At 33.8% G+C, this 20775-nt stretch overlaps 4 protein-coding genes across 5 annotated transcripts; 2 read left to right on the top strand and 2 right to left on the bottom strand.

Moving 5' to 3' along the window:
* Positions 1 to 497: 497 nt before the first annotated feature.
* LOC107410263 (succinate dehydrogenase subunit 6, mitochondrial) lies at positions 498 to 3467 on the bottom strand. Its single transcript, XM_016017672.4, has 3 exons — positions 3161 to 3467; positions 1598 to 1700; positions 498 to 887 (listed from the first exon to the last, which is right to left on the bottom strand). Exons 1-3 carry the CDS (start codon positions 3347 to 3349, stop codon positions 733 to 735), a joined length of 447 nt encoding a protein of 148 aa, XP_015873158.3. The 5' UTR covers positions 3350 to 3467; the 3' UTR covers positions 498 to 732.
* A 437-nt stretch (positions 3468 to 3904) lies between these two features.
* On the bottom strand, positions 3905 to 7860 carry LOC107410354 (uncharacterized). The gene is made up of 7 exons (XM_016017767.4): positions 7264 to 7860; positions 6817 to 6933; positions 6563 to 6721; positions 6056 to 6214; positions 5827 to 5943; positions 4884 to 4991; positions 3905 to 4748 (listed from the first exon to the last, which is right to left on the bottom strand). Exons 1-7 carry the CDS (start codon positions 7681 to 7683, stop codon positions 4338 to 4340), a joined length of 1491 nt encoding a protein of 496 aa, XP_015873253.3. The 5' UTR covers positions 7684 to 7860; the 3' UTR covers positions 3905 to 4337.
* Positions 7861 to 9733: 1873 nt separating this feature from the next.
* Positions 9734 to 18914, top strand: LOC107410378 (serine/threonine-protein kinase TOUSLED). Of its 2 annotated transcripts, none has more exons than XM_048468239.2 (16): positions 9734 to 10484; positions 11348 to 11437; positions 11715 to 11921; positions 13626 to 13676; positions 13913 to 14020; positions 14184 to 14228; positions 14802 to 14914; positions 14987 to 15053; positions 15724 to 15790; positions 16131 to 16228; positions 16360 to 16539; positions 16724 to 16937; positions 17062 to 17326; positions 17738 to 17792; positions 18086 to 18247; positions 18498 to 18914. In XM_048468239.2, exons 1-16 carry the CDS (start codon positions 10218 to 10220, stop codon positions 18591 to 18593), a joined length of 2085 nt encoding a protein of 694 aa, XP_048324196.1. In that variant the 5' UTR covers positions 9734 to 10217; the 3' UTR covers positions 18594 to 18914. The 2 variants fall into 2 exon arrangements, with proteins under 2 accessions (XP_048324196.1, XP_015873290.1); XM_016017804.4 differs by having other exon boundaries at positions 9735 to 10484; positions 16727 to 16937.
* Positions 18915 to 19326: 412 nt separating this feature from the next.
* LOC107410379 (protein CHLORORESPIRATORY REDUCTION 42, chloroplastic) lies at positions 19327 to 20116 on the top strand. Its single transcript, XM_016017805.4, has 2 exons — positions 19327 to 19617; positions 19794 to 20116. Exons 1-2 carry the CDS (start codon positions 19352 to 19354, stop codon positions 19894 to 19896), a joined length of 369 nt encoding a protein of 122 aa, XP_015873291.1. The 5' UTR covers positions 19327 to 19351; the 3' UTR covers positions 19897 to 20116.
* The last annotated feature ends 659 nt before the right edge of the window (positions 20117 to 20775 follow it).

Genomic DNA, 20775 nt, shown 5'->3' on the forward strand with positions numbered 1-20775 from the left:
TGGTAGGGTGATTTGAGTTAAACAAGCAGGTTTTGCATTTACAGTCCCTGAATATACATGGAAACATGACACAACGTGTGCCCCCTGTTTTGTAGAATTGGTAAAATTCTAAGAGCTGCATAATCATGGCTGTCGGAGAGGGCTACTACTGCTCTGCCAACCAACCGGTTTGGCAACGCAATGTAAAAACTGTTGTGGAATAACAGTGACGAGTGATGGTGCTTTTTGTATTAGTTTCCTGTCTTCTGTCTTCTCTTTTTTTCCTGCAAATTTGCAACAATCCTATATAATTCTCATAGCTTAATCTAACAAGGTATTTGAAATTTTATTTTCCTTTCTTAGTTTTTTATTTATTTTTCAACAATCTTTCTTGCCAACCTAATGCGACTAATAGGATACGACGAGTGAAAAAGCTAAAGCTATTTAGTAAAAGTCCTGCTCTGTTTCTAAGCTGCGAGAGTGCAGGTTCATATATGAATTTGCTAATTGGCCCATAATTTTCACTCCACAAAAATTTATTGCAAACATCAACCGCAACAAGTTTTAAACTTGCAAAATCTACTCAAATTTGTTTATAAAAAGGACAATTTGAGCCAACTGAAATTAGCACACTTCAACAGAGACCAGAAGTTGATGCAATTAACCATTTGTCTTTTTTCCAACACTGGTGCATTCGATTCTTATTGTAGAAAAGCAAATGAAGTTGTTACATTGCTTCCAAACAGGCAAAGTTCAAGATCGTCCCTCAGACTTGCTCGCCCACCATTCCATGAACTTAGTTTGCGCAGCTAAAGTGTCCAACCTGTAAAGTTGCAGCCAGTGGTTTGCAACTTCTTGTCCAAATGTCCAACCAAAGACACCACCAGCTAGAAAGCTCAGTCCGGCACCTGTCAAGTGATTAACAGGAGTAAGGAACTAGAAATATTTCAGCATAACTGCATCAGAATCATTCGAATATATTTCTGCTAAGCCACAAGGAATTAACATAGACTGTTTTTTATTTTATTTTATTATTTTTTTCCCACTTTCTGGATCGTCATATGAAGTAACCTACATTATAATACACCATGCATTACCTTAGACAGGTAATTTGACACAAAATCAGTAGGGTGAAATTGGTAGTGCAATGCACGTTAAAACTATAAATTATCTTGTTCAACATCCAAAATAAGATATAAATGGAAAAAAGATTTTCTAAAGCACAAAAAGAAATCTACACTTCAAACTCAAAATGCAGGAATACTAAAGAAAAGATGGAATATAAATAGCAACAAAGATTAATAAAAAATTATAATTTGTAACAAAATAATAACAATACTTGAGTTACCATAAATTCCAACAGCTTAAAGCTGTTAATAAGATGGACTGAACTATGCATATAAAGTCAACACAAAGAACTAACAGAACTAATAATAACAGCATCAGTACTAGCTACAGGAATAGTAGTAACAACAAACATGAGATTCCAAACATTTTGCAACTAAAATCAGTATCTTTTCTCATATTGACTTAAGTTATATGAACAGGCAGCCAGGCACATTTCATCCCTATATGGTACTGGTTAGTATAGAAAAGTAGGGGAAAGGAGCAGCACTACCATGCAAACTCCTAGAATACTTCCAGGCAACTCCTGCTGTTGATACTGCTCCAATAACACTTCCAGTAAGAGCAAAGTTTACTGCTTCCCTAGCAGTCTTCAGCTGTTAAAAGAAAAAAAATAATAATGAAGAATTCCACAGCACAGGGTAACCATACCAGAACAAATATTCTTGAGCAGACATCTAGTTCTCTAGTGGATTCAAGCGCTAGCTCTGACTCACTCATTCACCGTATAATAAGCACAAACCAAACAAACAACCATCTGGAAAATCAACATCAATATTAACAGCCGGAATATGATATTAATATTTTCATTGTACTTTGGAGTCGTATTCTTGTTTTGAGCAAGAAACAAGCAGTTGAGTGTATTACTTTTTCTTTATCGCCAATGAAATAGTCACATATATGCACATGCATATATCGTTTTGATATATTGGGCATAGTCACTCTACTGATGGAATGTGACATACACATATCCCCTTCATCTCAATTTACCTCTCCACCTCTCCTTCTCTCCCCCAAGATTTGTTTGTGCACTTTTAGCCTCTCTTTCTTCCTCAGTTGAAGGACATCAATGGTAAAGTTTTCCATCCCATGTTTGCATTTTCTTTTCTTTTTCTCTCATTTTCTCTCTCTCCATGCTGACCTTTCAAAAGGTCAGCCAACAAACTAAAGCCAGAATAACACACAAGAAAAGTTAAAAACCTCATTTGTACCATAACAATATAGTTCGGTGGCACTAAAGAGGCAAATAAGATCTCTAGTTCTCCACTTTGGTAAGAGTGTTATGAGTAAATCCCTCAAAATTGTATCAGAGAATTGAACCCAAAAGAGAGGCTATGGATCTTATCGACTACACTTTTCCAAAGGGTAACTCTTGTACGCTATAAACAACTCACTTAACAACTGTCACCCCAAAGAGAAAGGAAAGGTAATACCAATAACCAAAAGTATACCACTACTAAAAGTTTCCTACAAAAAGGAAGTGTTGTTCCACTTTGAAGGCTTTCTATCAATCCAACGCTTACTAAACAACAGGCCGAGTTGTTATTTAACCAATTTTTTGGTCTGATTTGATCCTTATTTCCATGCATTTTTTTTTTTTTTCCCAAACAGGATAAGTTTTTTTTTTTTTGGATAACCTCAATGCAAGTCTTATACCTTTTTTTTTTTTTGGGTGAATAATGCAAGTCTTATACTAATTGTAAGAATAAGACATTTTAGATATAAACTTGAGCCTTTTTTTTTAAAATTAAAAAAAAAAAAGGTATAACAAAGAAAATAGCAAAAAACGTAAAAGCAGAAAAAAAAGACCTACCCAGTTGAATATTACATACTTGAAGCCAAAATCCACAAACGTTTTTGTCAACAGAATTTAGAATCATAAGTAAAAAAAATAAAAAAAATAAAAAAAAGAATAGCAACAAACCATACTGAGCAAATGAAGTTAAGAGCCAAAACAAGCCGAAGATGAATATGCGGATCGAACAAATAGAGAAATCAAAGAAACCCAAAAGAGAAAACCCACAAACATAAACATAGAGATAAATCAGAGACTCACAGCAGGACCATGTACAGGGTCAGAAGCGATGAACTCTTCAACATCGGAAGAGGACCAGGAAGGAAGGGGTTTATCACGGTTGAAGAACCTGGAATAGTTTTCGTAGAAGGAAAATCTATCGCTCCAGAACTCCTTGTAGCCTTCCCAGTGCCTCCTTAGGAAAGATTGCGATGAAGAATCATCTCCCATCTTCTTTCTTCTTCTTCTTCCTCAATCTCAATCTCAATCTCAATCTCAATCACTACCCACTTCAGTTTTTTAACTCTCCTTCCTTTGAAATGCTTTTTCTTTATTTTTAATTTTTTATTTTCCAATTTATACTAGTGAATCAGTATGATTTGATGCGGACGACTTCGTTTGCTCCCTCTCTTGGTATGGTCTCATCCCACAGCCAATAATATCCCACCACGTTTGTCTTTCAACATATTTTTTATTTTTATTGTAATATTTCCTTTTTTATTCTCTCTTTTTCTCGTCGTCCAACTTGTAGAAGTAAAGACAATTTTAATCTGAAAGCATGGAACCCATTTGGAAAGTAACACTTGGATAATGGATAATAAGCAATATCTTTCTTTTTAAAAAATGGGGTGCCATATTTTACTTGTTAATTTACACAAATTTAAAGGAAGGATAATTTATATAATAGCTGGTATACATTACTAGACGGGAGTGCCTTTGTACATCTCTCATTGCCAAGTTCAGAAAAAAAAATTCCTACTTCTGTCGTGGGAAATGCAATAGTAAGCAAAATTGAAGTTCTATATTTGTGTTTCTTATTCTCAGGAATAAAGCTAGTACTGGTTGAATGGAGATATGTATGGCAAAAATTGAAAATGGCTTCCAAAAGTAAAATTATAATGTAATACATTAACACCTTTGATTTTTCTACTCTTTGGATCATAAGTAACACTATAATTGAAACCCTTCTTCCACAAACCACCACCCCCCCCCCCCCAAAAAAAAAAAAAAAAAAAAAAAACCAAAAAACCAAAAAAAAAGAAAAAAGAAAAAAAGAAAAAAAAGCAGCTATTTGAACTTTAAAAGGCTTCAACCAAAAACATAGCCACCATATTCAAAAAGACGCTAAGTAAAATAAATACTATCAATTAATATAATAATACTACAAAATTAAAATGGCCTCATCTTTTCTCCCCCTCCTATGGCCCCTGTAGAACTCTTACCACCAATCGTAATTTCTCCTCCCATCACTACTTGAGTTGCCAAACCTCACTCCAGAATATCCGTTCTGAAAAGTCTTGGACGATCCTTGCGACTTTATGTGTTGAGTAGGAGTTCCAAAACCCTTCCGACTGTGTTTACTGTGACCCTTACCGGATGCTGTTGCTGGAGACCTGAAAACATTCTTTCTGCACTTCCTTAAAGAGAAGTCCCCAGGATCCTCCGTTATCCACCCACCTCTATGTCTCGACTTTTGCGGTGTTGTGAAACCACTTTCTTCATATTGGATTTTTTTCCTTTTTCGAGCCTTGCCAAGATCATGAGGGACAGACTTGTATCCCTTATGATCTTTATCTTCTCTGTGAGATCTTGAATTTGGGGTGGATGATGCATGATTCCTCTTGCCACCCTGCAAATGCAGATCAAGCACCAAATCAAGTTGCTTTCTAGCTGTGTATAACACTACTAAATCCTAAGAACAAAGATGAAAGAAGAACATGGCATCCCACATAATAATTCTGCAACCTCTACCGCTAAAACTAACCTTTGCTGAACTTTTGCATTCACGAGCAAAATGACCATCTTGACCACACCTGAAGCATGAACTAGCTGTCTCATTACCTGTGGTTTCCCCACGAAACCTCGTGCATGCCTGCATGAAATAAGGAATAATCATCTAGTCTGGAGATAAGAATAGCAATATAAATGCAAAGTTTTTTCTATACAATAGTAAAGAAAACTAACACTTGATGTCAATAACTAATTGATAAAAATACTGCTTATAGATTGATATGAAGTGTCAAGAAAAAGAAAACTTATAAACATATAAAACTGCATATAACATCAACATTTCTCCAGAAAACAAGTATATTCAACATTAGGTTAAATAAATGATTAAGTGTAGTATAAAAAGTATAGGAAAGAAAATGCAGTTTCTATTTTGTTTCTAAAACAAAATAAGAGCAACGTATAAGAAATAAGTACCATAAGCAGTTAAATTAGTATTGTAAGCAATTTGCTTGAAATTTACAAAATTATATACAATCCTATAAAACCAAATATTACAAAAGAAATATCAAGTGGAAATTCTCTCAATTTCAAAACAGGTGATTCAAAACATAAATCATTGAGATGGAACTTCTGGCATGGATTTTAAAAAACCTAGCCAAAGTTGTTAATAACTTAATAATTTGACCACCTCCAAAATGTGATATATTAGATAAAAGGCGAAGAAAAGAACATTTGAAGAAAAAAGCAATACCGCTTATCTTGCATATCCATTAAATTATCAAACAAAGCGTTTCGAAACAATTCAAATATGACATTCCAAACCTAATTATTTAAAAAACCTCAGTACATCACTTGTCCATACACATTAATTGCACCAGAAGAACAAATTAAATGCAAGCATATGTTATCCAGTTTCTTACGTCACCATACCAAAATGGTTTTCTTCTAAAAGGGAAAAAAAAATGTACAATACTTACCAACCCTGTATGCCCCAACTGACCACATTTGTAACAAGAAACTTCTCTTGAAAAAGAATCAGCATACTCAGAGCAGCATAAATGGCCAAAATTCTTGCACACATAACATTGTATTTCCTGCTCAAACCCATCCACGGAAAAGAAAATATTAAGAAACAAAAGATCAACCATATTACAATTTCCAACAATTAAAACAAGTGAAATATAAAAATAAAGCATGCATAAAGACCTTGAGATCATCAGGTGGATAATCATTACGGCATGAAAACATATCATGCCCATAGTCTCCACATTTTAAACATATTTTTGAACTTGAGCCACCCTTATGCTTATCTGGACAATCCTTAGCACGGTGTCCACCTTTTTTGCATATAAAACAATCCTGTGCCTGCAGTCATTTAAGAAGATCAAGTAAGCAACCACAGTACCAAAAACAATCAGTATAACAAAATCCATCTTCAAGTGAATTCAATATGAAAATGAATATAAAAGAACAATTTGGCACGAAATTACATGGAAATGCAAATTTCAACTCAGCATACAATCATTATTTAGATACTCTCATCAGCCGAAAACCTCCCTTCCCATCAGACCAAAAGGAAAAAAATAATAAATACCACAAAACTAAAACTCAATTCTAAGAATCAACTCAGTCAAGCTAAATGCAATCAACAAAAAAGCAATTTTTAAAATACAAGTCAGACTAAGATATTTACTTATTTATTTTCCAACAAACCTTTGAACATTGCCTAGCATTGTGCTCCAGACTCCCACAAACGAAGCATGGTTTCTTTCTCTTAGCTGCTGTACAGTTTACCGCAGCATGACCCTCTTCACCACAATTATAGCACATTCCCCAACTACTATCTGGGGGATCAAAATACCTTGGCCCCCGCTGATACAACATAAATAACAGACAGTAACTAAACTAAGCCTTGATTTGCATTTATATTCGAAATGGCATTTACGAGCAAAAATATTAGAACCCACAAGTAGTTTACGGAGTACAATGTTGTCAGCAGTGTCAACAGGATTTGGGTCAGTGGCCTCAGCTATCTCTGCCGCTTTATTTTCCTCAACTTTCTCTTCATCTTTTGCAACAATGACCTAAAGCAATAAGAGCATGTAAAACAGAAACAAATAGTATCACGAGCTCAAACTCCCATTGAGATTATTCTCAGGCAAAAAGAAACTGAAATATTTTAACAGAAAACTGAAACATGACAAAGATAATAAGTAAAGGTGGCCATTAAGCATTGGTTCAATTCCAACTTTCCAACTCAACTCCACTCATTAAGTTTAGCCCTGAAGAAGATATACCACCATTAATTTCTCCAACTCAATGACAAATAAATAAATTTTTAAAAAAATTAATAACTTTTTGATCTCATAATTTTCCACCGAGACAAACAGGGCAAAAGGTTGAAAAACACTCACAGTTGTGTCTTCAATTTCCACCTTGCTTGTCTTCTTCTTTTTCACCCTTTTAATTATCTTCTTCTTCTTCTCCACAACACCATTCTCCGAAGCAATCACTACTTCACGACCAGCAAGCCGAGCTGGACCTTCAACAAATTGGACTTCCTGAGAAGAAGACGAAGGCAGCAGATCAAGCAAACCGCTAGACCGTTCCGGTTCAACCGATCCACCGTCATTATCGGCGACCAACTTTGCGGCGCGCATCAAAAGGGCTTTCTCGACGAGCTTCAAGGTCAGATCTTCGTTTGCCTCGTCGTTGTCATCGCTACTGCTTTCGGCAACCACGGACTTGGAAGACTTGTCAAGGCTTTTGTCTCGTTCGGCTTCTTCGAATTCCTCACGATAATGCTGGGGTCTTTGCTTTTCTTTCTTGCTCATCTTCTTCCACAAAATTTCATAACCCTAAGCCCTTAATTTCTTATTTTGCAGAAAGCCCCAAAAGACTATCGCAGTTTTGAGCTGGAGACAGACACAGAGAGAGAGAGAGAGAGAGAGAGAGAGCTAGGGTTTCGGTTACTGGTACTCTTTTTTTCTTTTTTTTTTTTTTTTTTTTTTTTGGGTGTTCGGTGAAATTACGAAATTTGTAATTAACGGTTGGGATTCTATTTGGAGAGCCTCGCTTTGAAAGTTGAAAATCACCAATTTTATATGTAACGAACCAAATTACCATGAACTTGAACCTTTCCTACTACTTTAGCTATTTCTATATTCAAAAAATCTTTTATTTTTTTTTAATAAGATAATAAAATTCATTAGCCTCTTAGATAGCGTCACAGACCGTATAAAATAAAATTGTTTGAAAATTAGACAATAATGATTTTTTTTTTATTCACGATCAAAATGTAGATATAAAGATTTATCAACTAAATTAAATTTATTTGACAATAAACTATAATGATTTAAAATATTTATATGATCTTGCAAATGAAATCTACTAAGTGAAAAACAAAAATATAAGTAGAATTTGATAAATCTTTGTAATAATTAGATTTAAATAATAAATGTTAACATACTTTTTTAGTAAAATATTAATTGTAATAATGCATAAAGTTTTTTGAATTTCTTAAATTTATGTTGATTATTTTAATTTGGTTTTTTTTTTTTTTCCATTTTATTTCGAATGTTAAAATTGGCAGGTGTTGTGCATATGAGGAGCGAAACTCTTAAGACCAAGGTAATTTGGTCAAATGACATTCAAACTTCTTTTGTATGAAGTGGTTTACACAGAATCTCCATGTGCTTGCCCAAGCCACCAACTCCGGCAATCACCAACCCACCAATAGGATGGTAAGCTGCTAATTTTCACATAGTGGTTTTATGATTCAGATTCAGCATCATCGAAAACTAATCTTATAATTCAGATTCAGCATCATCGAAAACTAACTCAAAATAATTGAAATTATTACAAACTTAAAAAAGTTCAGATGAAATATTTCCTAATAGGAATAACTCACCAACTCCAATCACCATTATTTCCAACAACTAATATCCCACCACCATCAGCAAGACAGTGATCTATGCAACTATGGTGTTCTAGGTAACTCAACCATGTGGGAATGACCGCCTCAACCAACATCAATAAACCAACAAAAACTCATCCATTTCGTCTACAACCATTTTGAGAAAGTTAGATCTCACCATCAACATCAAAGAATTCGTAGGTTGCCAATCTATGCAACCATAGTGGTCTTTTGTTCTAATTCCATCCCAAACCACCTCAATTAACATCAATAAACAATCTGAATTCATCCAAGTAAACCATTTTAGCAACCAATATTTCCAGTAAGTGAGATTTAACCAACACCACTAGAAAGATTTGTAGATTGCTGATCTACATGACCATATTGATCATGTCGTGCAACTCTCCCAAAAGCCTTCTCAATGAAGAGCCAAAAAGTAATTTTGGCAAAACCCCTGTTTCGATAAATGACCAAAATGCTCTTATCTTTTTCATGATCAATCTATACGTGCACAATTTGTGACAAGTTAAAATCAAAATCAAACGAAAAAGTACAGAACCAATATTTTAGGTTACAATTGCATAGTTTACTTGTTGCAAAGGTATCAATTCCAATTTTAAGATGATAAGGTAAATTATCATCAATTTTAAAAGTTGAGGATAGTAATATGAAAAAAAAAAAATTTCAACTTTTTATAAATTTTTGAATCTCATAATTTTTTATGATTCAATATATTAATTTATACAAAATTTCTTATATTATGAAAAAATTACTTTATATTTAAGAGGTTGAATTTTATTAATTGTTAATATTTGATTTTTAAAGGTTGGATGAAGAGAAACCTTCAAAGGAAATAGTTTCTCTGAAAGGACATAAATTAATAATAACCTTGCCTTGGTATGTAAATAATTAAAAAATTGCTGACAAACTTTGAAGAATTAAAAAAAAAAAAAAACAAAAAAACAAAAAATCTCTTTCAAAAAGTTTTTGTTTTGTTGTTTTGAACAAAAAAATAAGATTTAAATAGAGAGAACATATGGCAATTCTTAGAAAATAAATACAAAAATTTTAAAAAGGAAAGAAATCTGAAATTTCTGTTCTATTTCTGGGTCTATTCCCTCCCTCTTCAGTAAACTTCCAAGTTCCAACCTTTTGTTTACCTCCTTCCTCTTCAACTTCAAAACCCTAATTTTCTGCCTCTTTTTTTTTTTTTTTTTTCGTCTCTATCTCTCTTATACTTTGCCTTCGTTTCAACCATTGGGTGCAGTAAAAAATTTTGTTTGGTTGCTCAGAAACTTTTTTGTTTTTTTATACTTCCTAGGGCTTAATTCCAAATTCTGTTTCAATTGAAACCCTTTTTCTGGAATTATATACCAACCCAAATGATCTAACATTTACAAGCTTTTGCTTTGAACATCTGGGTATCTGCATTGGTTGAAGACCATCTCAAAAATGTCCGATGATATGCTCATCCATTTCTCATCAAACTCCTCAAACCAGTCCGACCAGTCTCTGCCCACCAAGATTGCCAAGCTCGAAGCTCGTATGGTCGGCAAAGCCTCCTCTGCCGCTTCCTCCACTGTCTCCACTGCCGCCATAGCCGCCGTTCCTCAGCAGCAGCACCAACAGCAGGCAGCTTGGCCTGCCGTCTCTTCTGCTGTGAAATTTGTTTCAGACGACTTGGCTGAGCCGTCCACATCCAGTGACTCCGATGATGATGTAAGCCCTTCAAATGATTCTCTAATCGTACTGAAATGGAGAGAGAATTTCTGTTAATTTAGATTAATGGTTTCTAGTTGTAATAAGTTTTTGTCAATTTGAGGGCTTTTTACCTGGTTATTTCCATGGAAACTTGATAATGATTGAAAAAAAAAAAAAAAAAAAAGGAGAAAGAAAAGAAGTTATAATTTTGGATATAACTGATGAATTCATCCCTAACATTAGATGATCAGATATCATACACTACTGTTTGTATAGTGATTATGCATTTTGGGATTTTGTGAAAATGGTTTTGCCATTTGGTAAGGATGATAAGGGATCACCGAACAGGCTATTGGTATGTGAACATTTATCACGGCAAAAGGGGTTTCCCTGGAGAATATGTTTTGTTGCTTATTGCTAAAGAAATTGTTTTGATCAGCCTCAAGAGTCATCATACTTTACCAAGCACTCTGAGACAATGTGATGTGTAAATCTGCTGTAAATGATAAAGGTTTTGTGTTTATTGGGTATTTCCTTTTAGAAGGGGCGAAATAATGAGGAAATGAACCTAATTTTAGGATTGAAAACATGACATATTGCAATGCTGATAGAATTGTTTGTGTAATGTGGATGGTAAATTTATTTTATTTTATTTTATTTTTTTTTGGTACCTTGTGCTGCGGCCGTTTAAAATTAGTGGGTTTTCAGTTAATCTGATGATCTCTGTACTCATTTGTGGTATGCTTGCATTTATGACCTCTGTGCATATTGTGAAAGTTGGAATTGGATATATTTGTTGCATATTTTATTCTGTTTGCTGTTGGTTGTCACACCATATCAGAATGCTAAAATATATGTGCTGGTTCATAATCTCATGTTAGAATGGAGAGGAGTTTCTGATTCAGGCCAACACTCAGAAGCGTCAGAAGCTTCAAGAAGATGGTAGTGCAACTGTCTTTGACCATGTTGAGGTAAGTGTTTGTTTGTTCTATTCAATTTGGTTTGAACTCTGGATTAGCCGATTATTTGTTTGATTATTGATGCGTACTCAATGTTGTGTTTTGTGTGTGGATATGCTTATGTGATTAAACAATTATTCTATTTAGCAATTTGGCGACATTCCTCTTTAGATTTCTATATTGAATGTCTGTTTGTTTAGGCATGTTTGGGCTTAAGTGTTGATTGTTACCTTACATGATTGTTATAAAAAGTAGATTTAAGCCAAAAATTGGAATGGAATAAATGCAGGCTGTGGCTGATGGAAGACAAATGATTGTGGAAACTGTGGAAACTAAGGTAAATGTTGATGTAAATAGGAAAAAACATGGTCGTGGTAGGGGACATTCTGGTTCAGGTCGGGGGCGTGGTTCAAGAGTTAATGATCAATCAAGATCGCAAATTTGTCCACCAACTATTTTGCCTTCAAATGGTCAGCTTGAGAACTCATATCATAAGGTGTGTTTGTTGGATGAAACTATTTGGATTCCAAGCCTCATCTTTTGATTGTAGGTTTTTATAACCTTCATAATCTCCATCTGTTGTTAATGTTATCTCAGTTGTTTCATTATAATTACAAACTATCTAGAATATATATTGCTCTAATGGACTGACATAACTATCTAAATGGCATTGTTTTTTGTTATTTAAGAATTACTGTTCAATGCATAATCAGTTTTCTTAAATCATATATATGTTTTAAATGTAAGTAAAATAGATGATACTAATACAAGATGTGTCAGCCAGTTTTTGAAGCAATGAATTGCACTGAGCAATGTACTTATTCGTATTTTATTGAACCTTTTTAATCAATGAATAAAATTGATTTAAGGACACCGTGTTTGTGCAATCCATCTATGCAAGTAGCTGTATACTAATAAAGAGTAATCTGGAAGTGTGAACTGAATAAAACAAGCCATAGATTAATAAGGGGATGCTGGAGATTAAATCACCCTAGAGAAACATCACAAAAACTAATATTCGTCTTATAACTGAGCACTCCACTACGATTAATTGCTTTATGTAAATGTTAACAAGAAATAAATTTAAAACAATAGCAACTTATGGAATTTTGTGTTTGAAAGCTTGCATCATATTTGCATTTTTATTCACATATATTATGTGACTTTTTCTTTATTTAAAAATGAGTTTATTTACTATGATTATATGATATGTAACCATACCATACAAAAAAAAAAAAAAAAAATATCAAAGATCATCGTGAAAAGCTGATAAAAAATTAGTTGTGCTTTATAGCCTGCCATGGTTCTAGTCTTTATACTCCGTTTTTAAAAGTATATATCCTCCCAAAGGTAGAATTATTAAATTATGTGCTAATTCTTCTTTGGCAAAAAGCTCAAACAATTGATTATGAGACAAAGCAATAGACCACGATAATTTGTTCACTATGAACTAAATTCTTTGTTGTTTTATTTCATTTTTGTTCGGGGGGCCAGAGCGGTGGTGGGGTAAATAATGAGATGGATGTCTGTAATAATAGATTTTGCTTTGCTTATTTAAAAACTACAAAAGAACAAACGTGTGCACGAAGATCCTAGAGCAGTGTGGGAGGCTGAATTGTTTAAACCAGAAGCATTTAAAGTAAATGGGAATCAACATAGGTTGATTATTAGCTGTAGCAAACATGATTTTAAAGGAGATGACTGGGAAGGAAAATTTGATTTTGAAAAAACCAAAAAAAGGTCAAGAAAGAACTTACTTGGCATACAATATAGTTTTGGATAATGGCTTAGTTGCATGGCCTTGTGCGGTTTAAATAATGAGATTATTTTGAAAGTGAAAAGGTAAACAGGATGTATACATTACAAAAAAATCGAAAGTGTTAAGAATCTGAATTAATTTTCAACGTCTTTACTCTCGCGAATCGTGGTGCGTGATGATTGGGATGCTTTTTCAGCTTTTCAAAAAGTATTCTTTTGATTGCACCCTTGAATGATAAATACAGAATGGCCAATGGTTGGTTTGGAACTTAACGGTTTTACATTATTTTATTGCTGTTGATTTCTTGTCCTCACTTACGTAATTTTTTTTTTCTTTCTCTTCTTTTGTTTTCTGTTTGTGTGTGTGTGTGCACTTTAATAAGGAAAGTTTCTATATGTATAAGTGGAAGACTGCCCTTTTACCCACGTATTCTTCATGCAGGATTCTAGGCCCAAGGAGCCGTTTCGCAATGAGAACCGTTCTTCATTTGAGGTATAATTCCTTGATCCAGCTTATCTTTTTTCATTTTTCTTTTTGTGGTAAGAAAATTAATGTATTGCTATGTAAGTAGAAATTAAAAGAACTGATACTGAAAACTTGAAATTGTATATTGTGTATTTTCTTCCTTTCCTTAGTTTCTAGTATTTTACTCTAATGATTTTTTCCCTGTAAGGTTACCTTAACCATTGATATTTATTGTTTATATTGAATTTTGTCAATCAAATTAGGAAGACAATACGTCTTTACGGGCAAAAATTGCAGCATTAGAGGAGGACTTGCGTAAATCACGTCAAGAGGCTTCTGAATATCAGAACCTATGCCGCCAGTTAGAGAAGGTAATAGTAAGGGTACCCCTTGCTCTTAAAAGTGCAATATATATGTTAAATTAATTCTTTATTTTTCCATGTAAAATGCATAGTTTTCAGCTTTGAAGCTCTGAGGGATCATTCTATTCCCTTTTCTGCTTTTCAACTTCATTTATTACTGTGACTGTTGCAGGAATTAAAGGATCTGAAAGATTATGAACAGCAAATGAAGCCCAAGGTTTGCTTTTTTGAACAGCTCTAGTTCATTGCTATTTGCTAGCTTATCATCTGTCGGACCGTTTTTTCCTTTTCCCCTCCTTTAGTTTTCAAAAATGTTATGCCTTTTATGAGATCCAATTGTATTTTTATCTTCTGATATGCAATTTACTTTAATGCAAAATAATGTTTTATCTTCATTTTCCACAAGAACATAGAAGCACAAAAAAAAAAAAAAAAAGAAAAAAAAAAAGAAAAAAGAAAAAAAAAAAAGAAAATGGTGTAGATAAATGGATGCACGAAGGTTGCAGTAAGTTTAGGTTTGTAACACATAAATTAAGATGTACATGACATTATATTACGATAAGAAAAAGGGAAAAGGAAGAAGAATAATAAATTATAGAGTGAATTTAGGATAACTGATATTACCCTGTCACTCCCATCATGTAAGAAATAAAATTTTTGGGAAACTCAATCTGATTGTTTTGGCTTTTTAGATTGCGTTCCATATTATAGATTAATATATCAAAATGTATGGTTTTGGGTAGAAAATAAATTAGAATATTTTTGACCATTACAAGTGTTCCTCATGCAGAGAATCAAAGTAATATCTGATCTGCTGATATCAGTTTCTAAAGCTGAGAGACAGGAAGCAAGAATGAAAGTACGACAAGACTCTTTGAGATTCGGCAATGTGGGTGTAATCAGGTACTGCATCAATTGACTTGAGCTTCTGGTAAGAGTAAGTGGAATGGGCTGTTAATGCTTTTCTTACTGCAGAGCTGGAACTGTTATATCAGAGACATGGGAAGATGGCCAAACCTTAAAGGATATCAATGCTCATCTTGTATGTTTATATTTGACTACTTAATTTTATTTTTGTTTTATTCTAGCAATCCGATGAATTTTTTTCTTTGCTAGCCTATTATGTTTATTGTTATGGTGAACTTCCTTTTCTCTTATATATATATATATATACACATATATTTTCTTTAACCTTTATCTGCTTGTCATATGTGTAGAATCGGAAATAAGATATGGAAAATATTTTCTTTTTTATAATGTATTGATAGAACCAATATATGTACATAGTTATTTCTTGTAAGACTAGAACATTATTTATTTATTTTTCTTTTTTTGCTAAAATATAAGACTAGAACATTTAGCCCATATTTCTGTTGGATTTGTTATTGATTGACTTCATTACTCAAGAATACAATATTTTTTCTTTAACATAATTTCTGGCGAATGAAATTGTTTTTCTTTTAAATGCACTATACAATACAAATGTGGTTTTTCATCCTAAGCTTTCAATACTAGATCTCTAAGGTTGCATTGAAAAGAAAATTTGAAAAGTCTTAGATGGTGTAATAATAGCTGCTTATGTTTCATCGTGAGCTGTTGAGCCTTGCATGTACATATATATATATATATATACATTCTATTGGTAATCACTTTTTGTCAATGATCTTCTCCCTTTTTTTTTTTCCCCCCTCCCTCATTATGCACTTTTGTAGAAACAACTGCTAGAAACAAAGGAGGCTATTGAGCGGCAGCGAAAGTCATTAAAGAAAAGACAATCTGGTAAATCTTCATCTTTTTTTGGTATTACCATTCTTAGTTTCCTGATTTTCCGTACTTGCTTTTGGTATCTTTTAAACTATGATCCACTTATGTCTTTATCAAGATGCAACAACAATGTTCGTTTAAATTTATAAAAATGTCCAGGGAAATGTCAGTAAGGTCGGCAGTAACATATTGTTGGTTTAATTCATGAAATTTTTCAATGAAATTCTAGAAATTACTGTATATGAAAGTGTCATCCTTTTCTCTGCTCAAAATAGTCTGTGTTGCAGTCATGGAAGTCACCTTTTATTTTAATTTTAGCAAATTACTAACTACTAGCACCTGCTCCTTCCAAAAGATAAGGGTGATGGAGCTGATGCAGAATCAGGAATACAGGAAGAAGATTTTCTTATCCAGGATGAAATCTATAAATCTCGTCTAGCGAGCATCAAACGTGTGAGTTTACATACTGTCTTGACTGCTGCTTTGGTTTATTCTGATATTTAGTTTATTCTGATATTTACTCTATCTCACTGAGAATTGCTACATCAACATTTTTGTAACCGTTGAGTTATGGATTTCTATAGGAGGAGGAAATTATTCTGCGTGAGAGGGATCGCTATGAACTGGAAAAGGGAAGGCTTATACGTGAAATGAAGCGTATACGGGATGAGGATGGTTCTCGTTTTAACAATTTTCAGATTCTCAACCATAGATTTGCCCTCTTAAACCTTCTTGGGAAAGGGGGATTCAGTGAGGTTTATAAGGTCAGAACTATATGTTAAGTAATATATCTTGTCATGGTCAAGATATATCATGCCTCATTTTATTTATTATAATTTTTATAAAAGGTATCTAGTTACTGAAACAAAAGCCAGATCATTCCTTTGCCTGCTTTGGCAATTGTAAAAATATAACTTTTTGCAGTGATTTGAAGTAAGAAATTTCCAGCAGGCTTATGATTTGGTAGAGCATAGATACGTTGCATGTAAGCTTCATGGTTTGAATGCTCAGTGGAGTGAAGAGAAGAAGCAAAGTTACGTAAGGCATGCAATTCGGGAGTATAATATACACAAGACTTTGGTGCATCATCACATTGTTCGGCTTTGGGACATTTTTGAGATTGATCAGAATACATTCTGCACTGTCTTAGAGTATTGTAGTGGTATTCATACACTCAATCCTGTTAATCTGATAGCCTTGTTGTTAATCCTGATGAGGATTTTAAGACTTAACTGTGGGACAATATTCGCTTCTCATTCTTTGTCATCTTCAATTTTTGTTCTCAGGGAAAGATCTTGATGCTGTCCTTAAAGCAACGCCTGTGTTGCCTGAAAGGGAAGCTAGAATCATTATTGTTCAGATATTTCAGGGCCTAGTATACTTGAACAAGAGAACGCAGAAGATTATCCACTATGATTTGAAGCCAGGGAATGTGCTATTTGATGAGCTTGGCGTTGCCAAAGTGACTGATTTTGGTCTTAGCAAGATAGTTGAGGATGATGTAGGATCCCAGGGTATGGAGCTTACATCCCAGGGAGCTGGAACATATTGGTAAGTGATGCAGATCAGCATTTATGCTTCTATTGATTACTGTAACGAAAAAGTACTTCAATGATTTGGAAGACAGTACTTTTCTGTTCGAATGCAGTTGACATGAAGCTTTTCTTCTAGTTTCTTTAGTACTAATTGAATTTTATGAGTTACATGACCTATTTGACTCTCCCACTATAGTTGTTTGGTCCCCAAAGTTTTTCCATATATTTGGAATGTATAGCGGCCCTTCTTATACCAGTTCATGTGCAATGATATTAATGTGTATGCTAATTGCGTAGGAAGAGATTGGTTCAAATAGAAAATTAAATTTATCTGGGTTTGAGCTTCGTTTTGTGTTTTATAGTAAATACTTTTGAACTGTGACATAATTTAATTGATTTGGCTAAAGACAGCTTGTTTTGTATGCAGGTATTTACCACCGGAATGCTTTGAGCTTAGCAAAACACCTCTCATATCATCAAAGGTCTGCAATTTTTGTAGTTGTATGTTCTTTATGATCACATAATATGAAGAGAAAAAGAGAATAAATGCCTTATTCCAAAAAAATCTCTTGTTAAAAAAAGTATGTGCTCTTTTAAGTTGTAACTGTTGAATCTAGATTGGACATGTCTGGCTGAGTTTATTTACTAGAATGCCTGCTTAAATTAGTCTCTCTAGACAAAGAGGTTTATCAGAAAAATTGAAGTGTTTGTTTGCCTTGGTTTTTTATCAACTTTGGCCACGGATCATTTTTAACCAACCTGTCTCTTTAAGCAGGTTGATGTTTGGTCAGCTGGTATTCTGTTTTATCAAATGCTCTTTGGCAGACGTCCTTTTGGGCATGACCAGACTCAAGAACGCATATTACGCGAAGACACAATTATCAAAGCACGAAAAGTTGAATTCCCTTCGAGACCTGCCGTTTCAAATGAGGCAAAGGTGAGTCCCACTGAATGCAGTCGTTTTTTCATCTGCTTGATCCTTCATTGAGGGCATTAGTTTCTAGGTTGTGGGACAAAAGAATCCGTTGCTCTGCTTAGGACAAGGACAAAATGGTGACTCATGTTACAATGAATCTTGTGCTATGAACTCGGTGATGGGGAATTTTCAACATTGATGTGGGGTTGAAAATTAATGGTTATCGTTTTTTTTTTTTATAATTAATTTATATTTTAATTATAATTTGCAGGATTTAATTCGCCGTTGTCTAACATATAACCAAGCGGATAGGCCGGATGTTTTGACTATTGCTCAAGATCCATATCTTACATACTCGAAGAAGTAATGACCATACATACTACCAGTGAAAGAAGCACTTGAGCTTGAAGAAGAGAGAACTTCATTTGTTGAACAGCAAACTAAAAGAAATTTACTGCAATCCCTCGAGGAATTTTGTATAGATTGTAAAGGTTTTTGTACTTGCTGGCATAGCAGCCGAGGTGGTGAAGGAATGCATGCCACCCCTATCATGATCACAGGGGAGGGACTGGCCTGATCTAACCTATAAGTTGGGTATCTAGGTCTGTCCAAAAAGGATGTACAACATAAAAAAAGGAAAGAAAAGTGAACAGTTTATATAATATCTTCTCTGCTTGACCCAAGTAAAGGCTTTCTTTAATTTTTTTCTCCCTACATCTTCTGTGTGGTAGTATAGGAAAGTAGGTCTTTCATTTGATGAAAACAGAACAATAAATCAAAGTAATAGCCATGCTGTTAAAAACGATTGACAATGAAAAGAAGCAAGATAATTCATTATGCAATTTCATTTTTATAAAATAACTTAACCTGAACTCGATGTCCTATTGAAACTTGTAAAATCATTGATTTTAGGATATGAAAATACATAATTTCTTAAATCATTGTCATATGTGATAGATATAGAGAGGAAAAAAAAAAAATGAAAAAAAAAAAATTTGTTATGTGCTGATTGGGACTTCTCTAGTATCCACCCATTTGGGGTGGTCCCCAGTGGTGGGCCGTGGTTTACTATTATTTGGGTATTTATATGAACAAGAACCCCTCAAATATTATCTTGTATGTATCATGGCAGCATCTATTTCTTCTGCAACTACAATCGGAGTTCCATGCCTAAAGCCTCTTCTTCAAAATTCAAGCTTGGTCCAATTGAACAACACCAGAACAGGCAAAAAAAGTCCAAGTATAATCAGTATAAAGTGTGAATATTCAAAAGAGCTTGAGATAGGGTCTCCTGTGATTGTGATTGAGGCTCCCAAAATGATAAAAACAGCAGCTTCAGTTCCATGCCTCAGAGCGAACTCCGGCTTAGTCAAGCCTGGTGATGTTGGAAGGTAGCTTCTCTGGCTTTTTGAGTATATATATCTTGATGTTATTATTATTATTATTTAAACATATAAATGTAAATATAGAATATTATAAACTTGAATTCACCACCTCTCCCATAACTTGTCATTTGTGATTTTTTTATTTTTATTTTTATTTTTTATATATATTTTTTGATTCTCAGAATTGTGTCAAGAAAACCCAAAGATGTTTGGGCGGTTCGTCTTACAATAGGAACTTACTTATTGGATGGCAAATATTTTAAGCCCTTAGATCTCGATGAATAGTGAAGTACTGGAGCTGAAGATCAACGCCTTGACACTGCCATCTTATTTTTATTTTTTATTTTTCCACTATATTAGATAACCAAGGGCATGGAATTATCTGGATTTGGCAGAACAAATTTTACTAGAAATTATTCCTGTATAAAGCACATTCATTACAATTTATTTATGTATTTTTTCTTCCAATCATATATATATATATAATATTCAATATTCTTCTTAAGTTTCTCTTTCGTTTTAGATTCAGACGTTTGTTATTGTTAATTGTAAGTATATATAAACTTGCAGCTGATTGGATTGCTAGCTAGGAAGTGTCCTAGGGGTTTGAAATGAATACTAATAATAATCATTTTTATTTATTTTTTATTTTTTATGATTTGCTATAAAAAGTATTATCTTCGACATTTTTCTTCAAAAATCAAAACTTAAGAAAAATCAAGCAAACCAAAATAGAATGTAGGTAGGATATTTTTTGACTAAAACATAAATCTTCAGAAAGAAATTCTAATACACACACGACATATATAATTACACACACACACACACACACACACACACCCCCACACATACACACACACACACACACACACCCACACACCCACACACACCCCCGCCCACCCATGGTGGTGTAATTATATGTTGCAGCAGATTTATTTGTATAGGATATACAGAGAGTGCACCGAGTATTGTAAAAGATATACACACATACAGGGTGGTGCAAATTAAATAAATTATAAGGTGACTAATAAGTCATATTGGCTGTCTTCATGCATTCTTCACTCTTTTTGAACATAACTACGATGCTCCAACTCTCCCATTTTATGTCTGCATTTAACTTCGGCCTGTGCTTCGCACTTAGCATTTATCTGCAATCGACGAATT

This window comes from Ziziphus jujuba, chromosome 10, assembly GCF_031755915.1.
Source record: "Ziziphus jujuba cultivar Dongzao chromosome 10, ASM3175591v1".
In the NCBI taxonomy this organism is placed as follows: Eukaryota; Viridiplantae; Streptophyta; class Magnoliopsida; order Rosales; family Rhamnaceae; genus Ziziphus; species Ziziphus jujuba.

Coding starts and splice junctions, on each gene's coding strand:
- LOC107410379 (XM_016017805.4), top strand. CDS start 19,352: ATGGCAGCATCTATTTCTTCTGCAACTACAATCGGAGTTCCATGCCTA. Junction 19,618..19,793: donor AAGCCTGGTGATGTTGGAAG/GTAGCTTCTCTG, acceptor TTTGATTCTCAG/AATTGTGTCAAGAAAACCCA.
- LOC107410263 (XM_016017672.4), bottom strand. CDS start 3,349: ATGGGAGATGATTCTTCATCGCAATCTTTCCTAAGGAGGCACTGGGAA. Junction 1,701..3,160: donor ACCCTGTACATGGTCCTGCT/GTGAGTCTCTGA, acceptor TTCTTTTAACAG/CTGAAGACTGCTAGGGAAGC. Junction 888..1,597: donor GTATTCTAGGAGTTTGCATG/GTAGTGCTGCTC, acceptor ATCACTTGACAG/GTGCCGGACTGAGCTTTCTA.
- LOC107410378 (XM_048468239.2), top strand. CDS start 10,218: ATGTCCGATGATATGCTCATCCATTTCTCATCAAACTCCTCAAACCAG. Junction 10,485..11,347: donor CCAGTGACTCCGATGATGAT/GTAAGCCCTTCA, acceptor ATCTCATGTTAG/AATGGAGAGGAGTTTCTGAT. Junction 16,229..16,359: donor GTCTAGCGAGCATCAAACGT/GTGAGTTTACAT, acceptor GGATTTCTATAG/GAGGAGGAAATTATTCTGCG.
- LOC107410354 (XM_016017767.4), bottom strand. CDS start 7,683: ATGAGCAAGAAAGAAAAGCAAAGACCCCAGCATTATCGTGAGGAATTC. Junction 6,722..6,816: donor TTGTACTCCGTAAACTACTT/GTGGGTTCTAAT, acceptor ATGTTGTATCAG/CGGGGGCCAAGGTATTTTGA. Junction 5,944..6,055: donor ATCCACCTGATGATCTCAAG/GTCTTTATGCAT, acceptor GGGTTTGAGCAG/GAAATACAATGTTATGTGTG.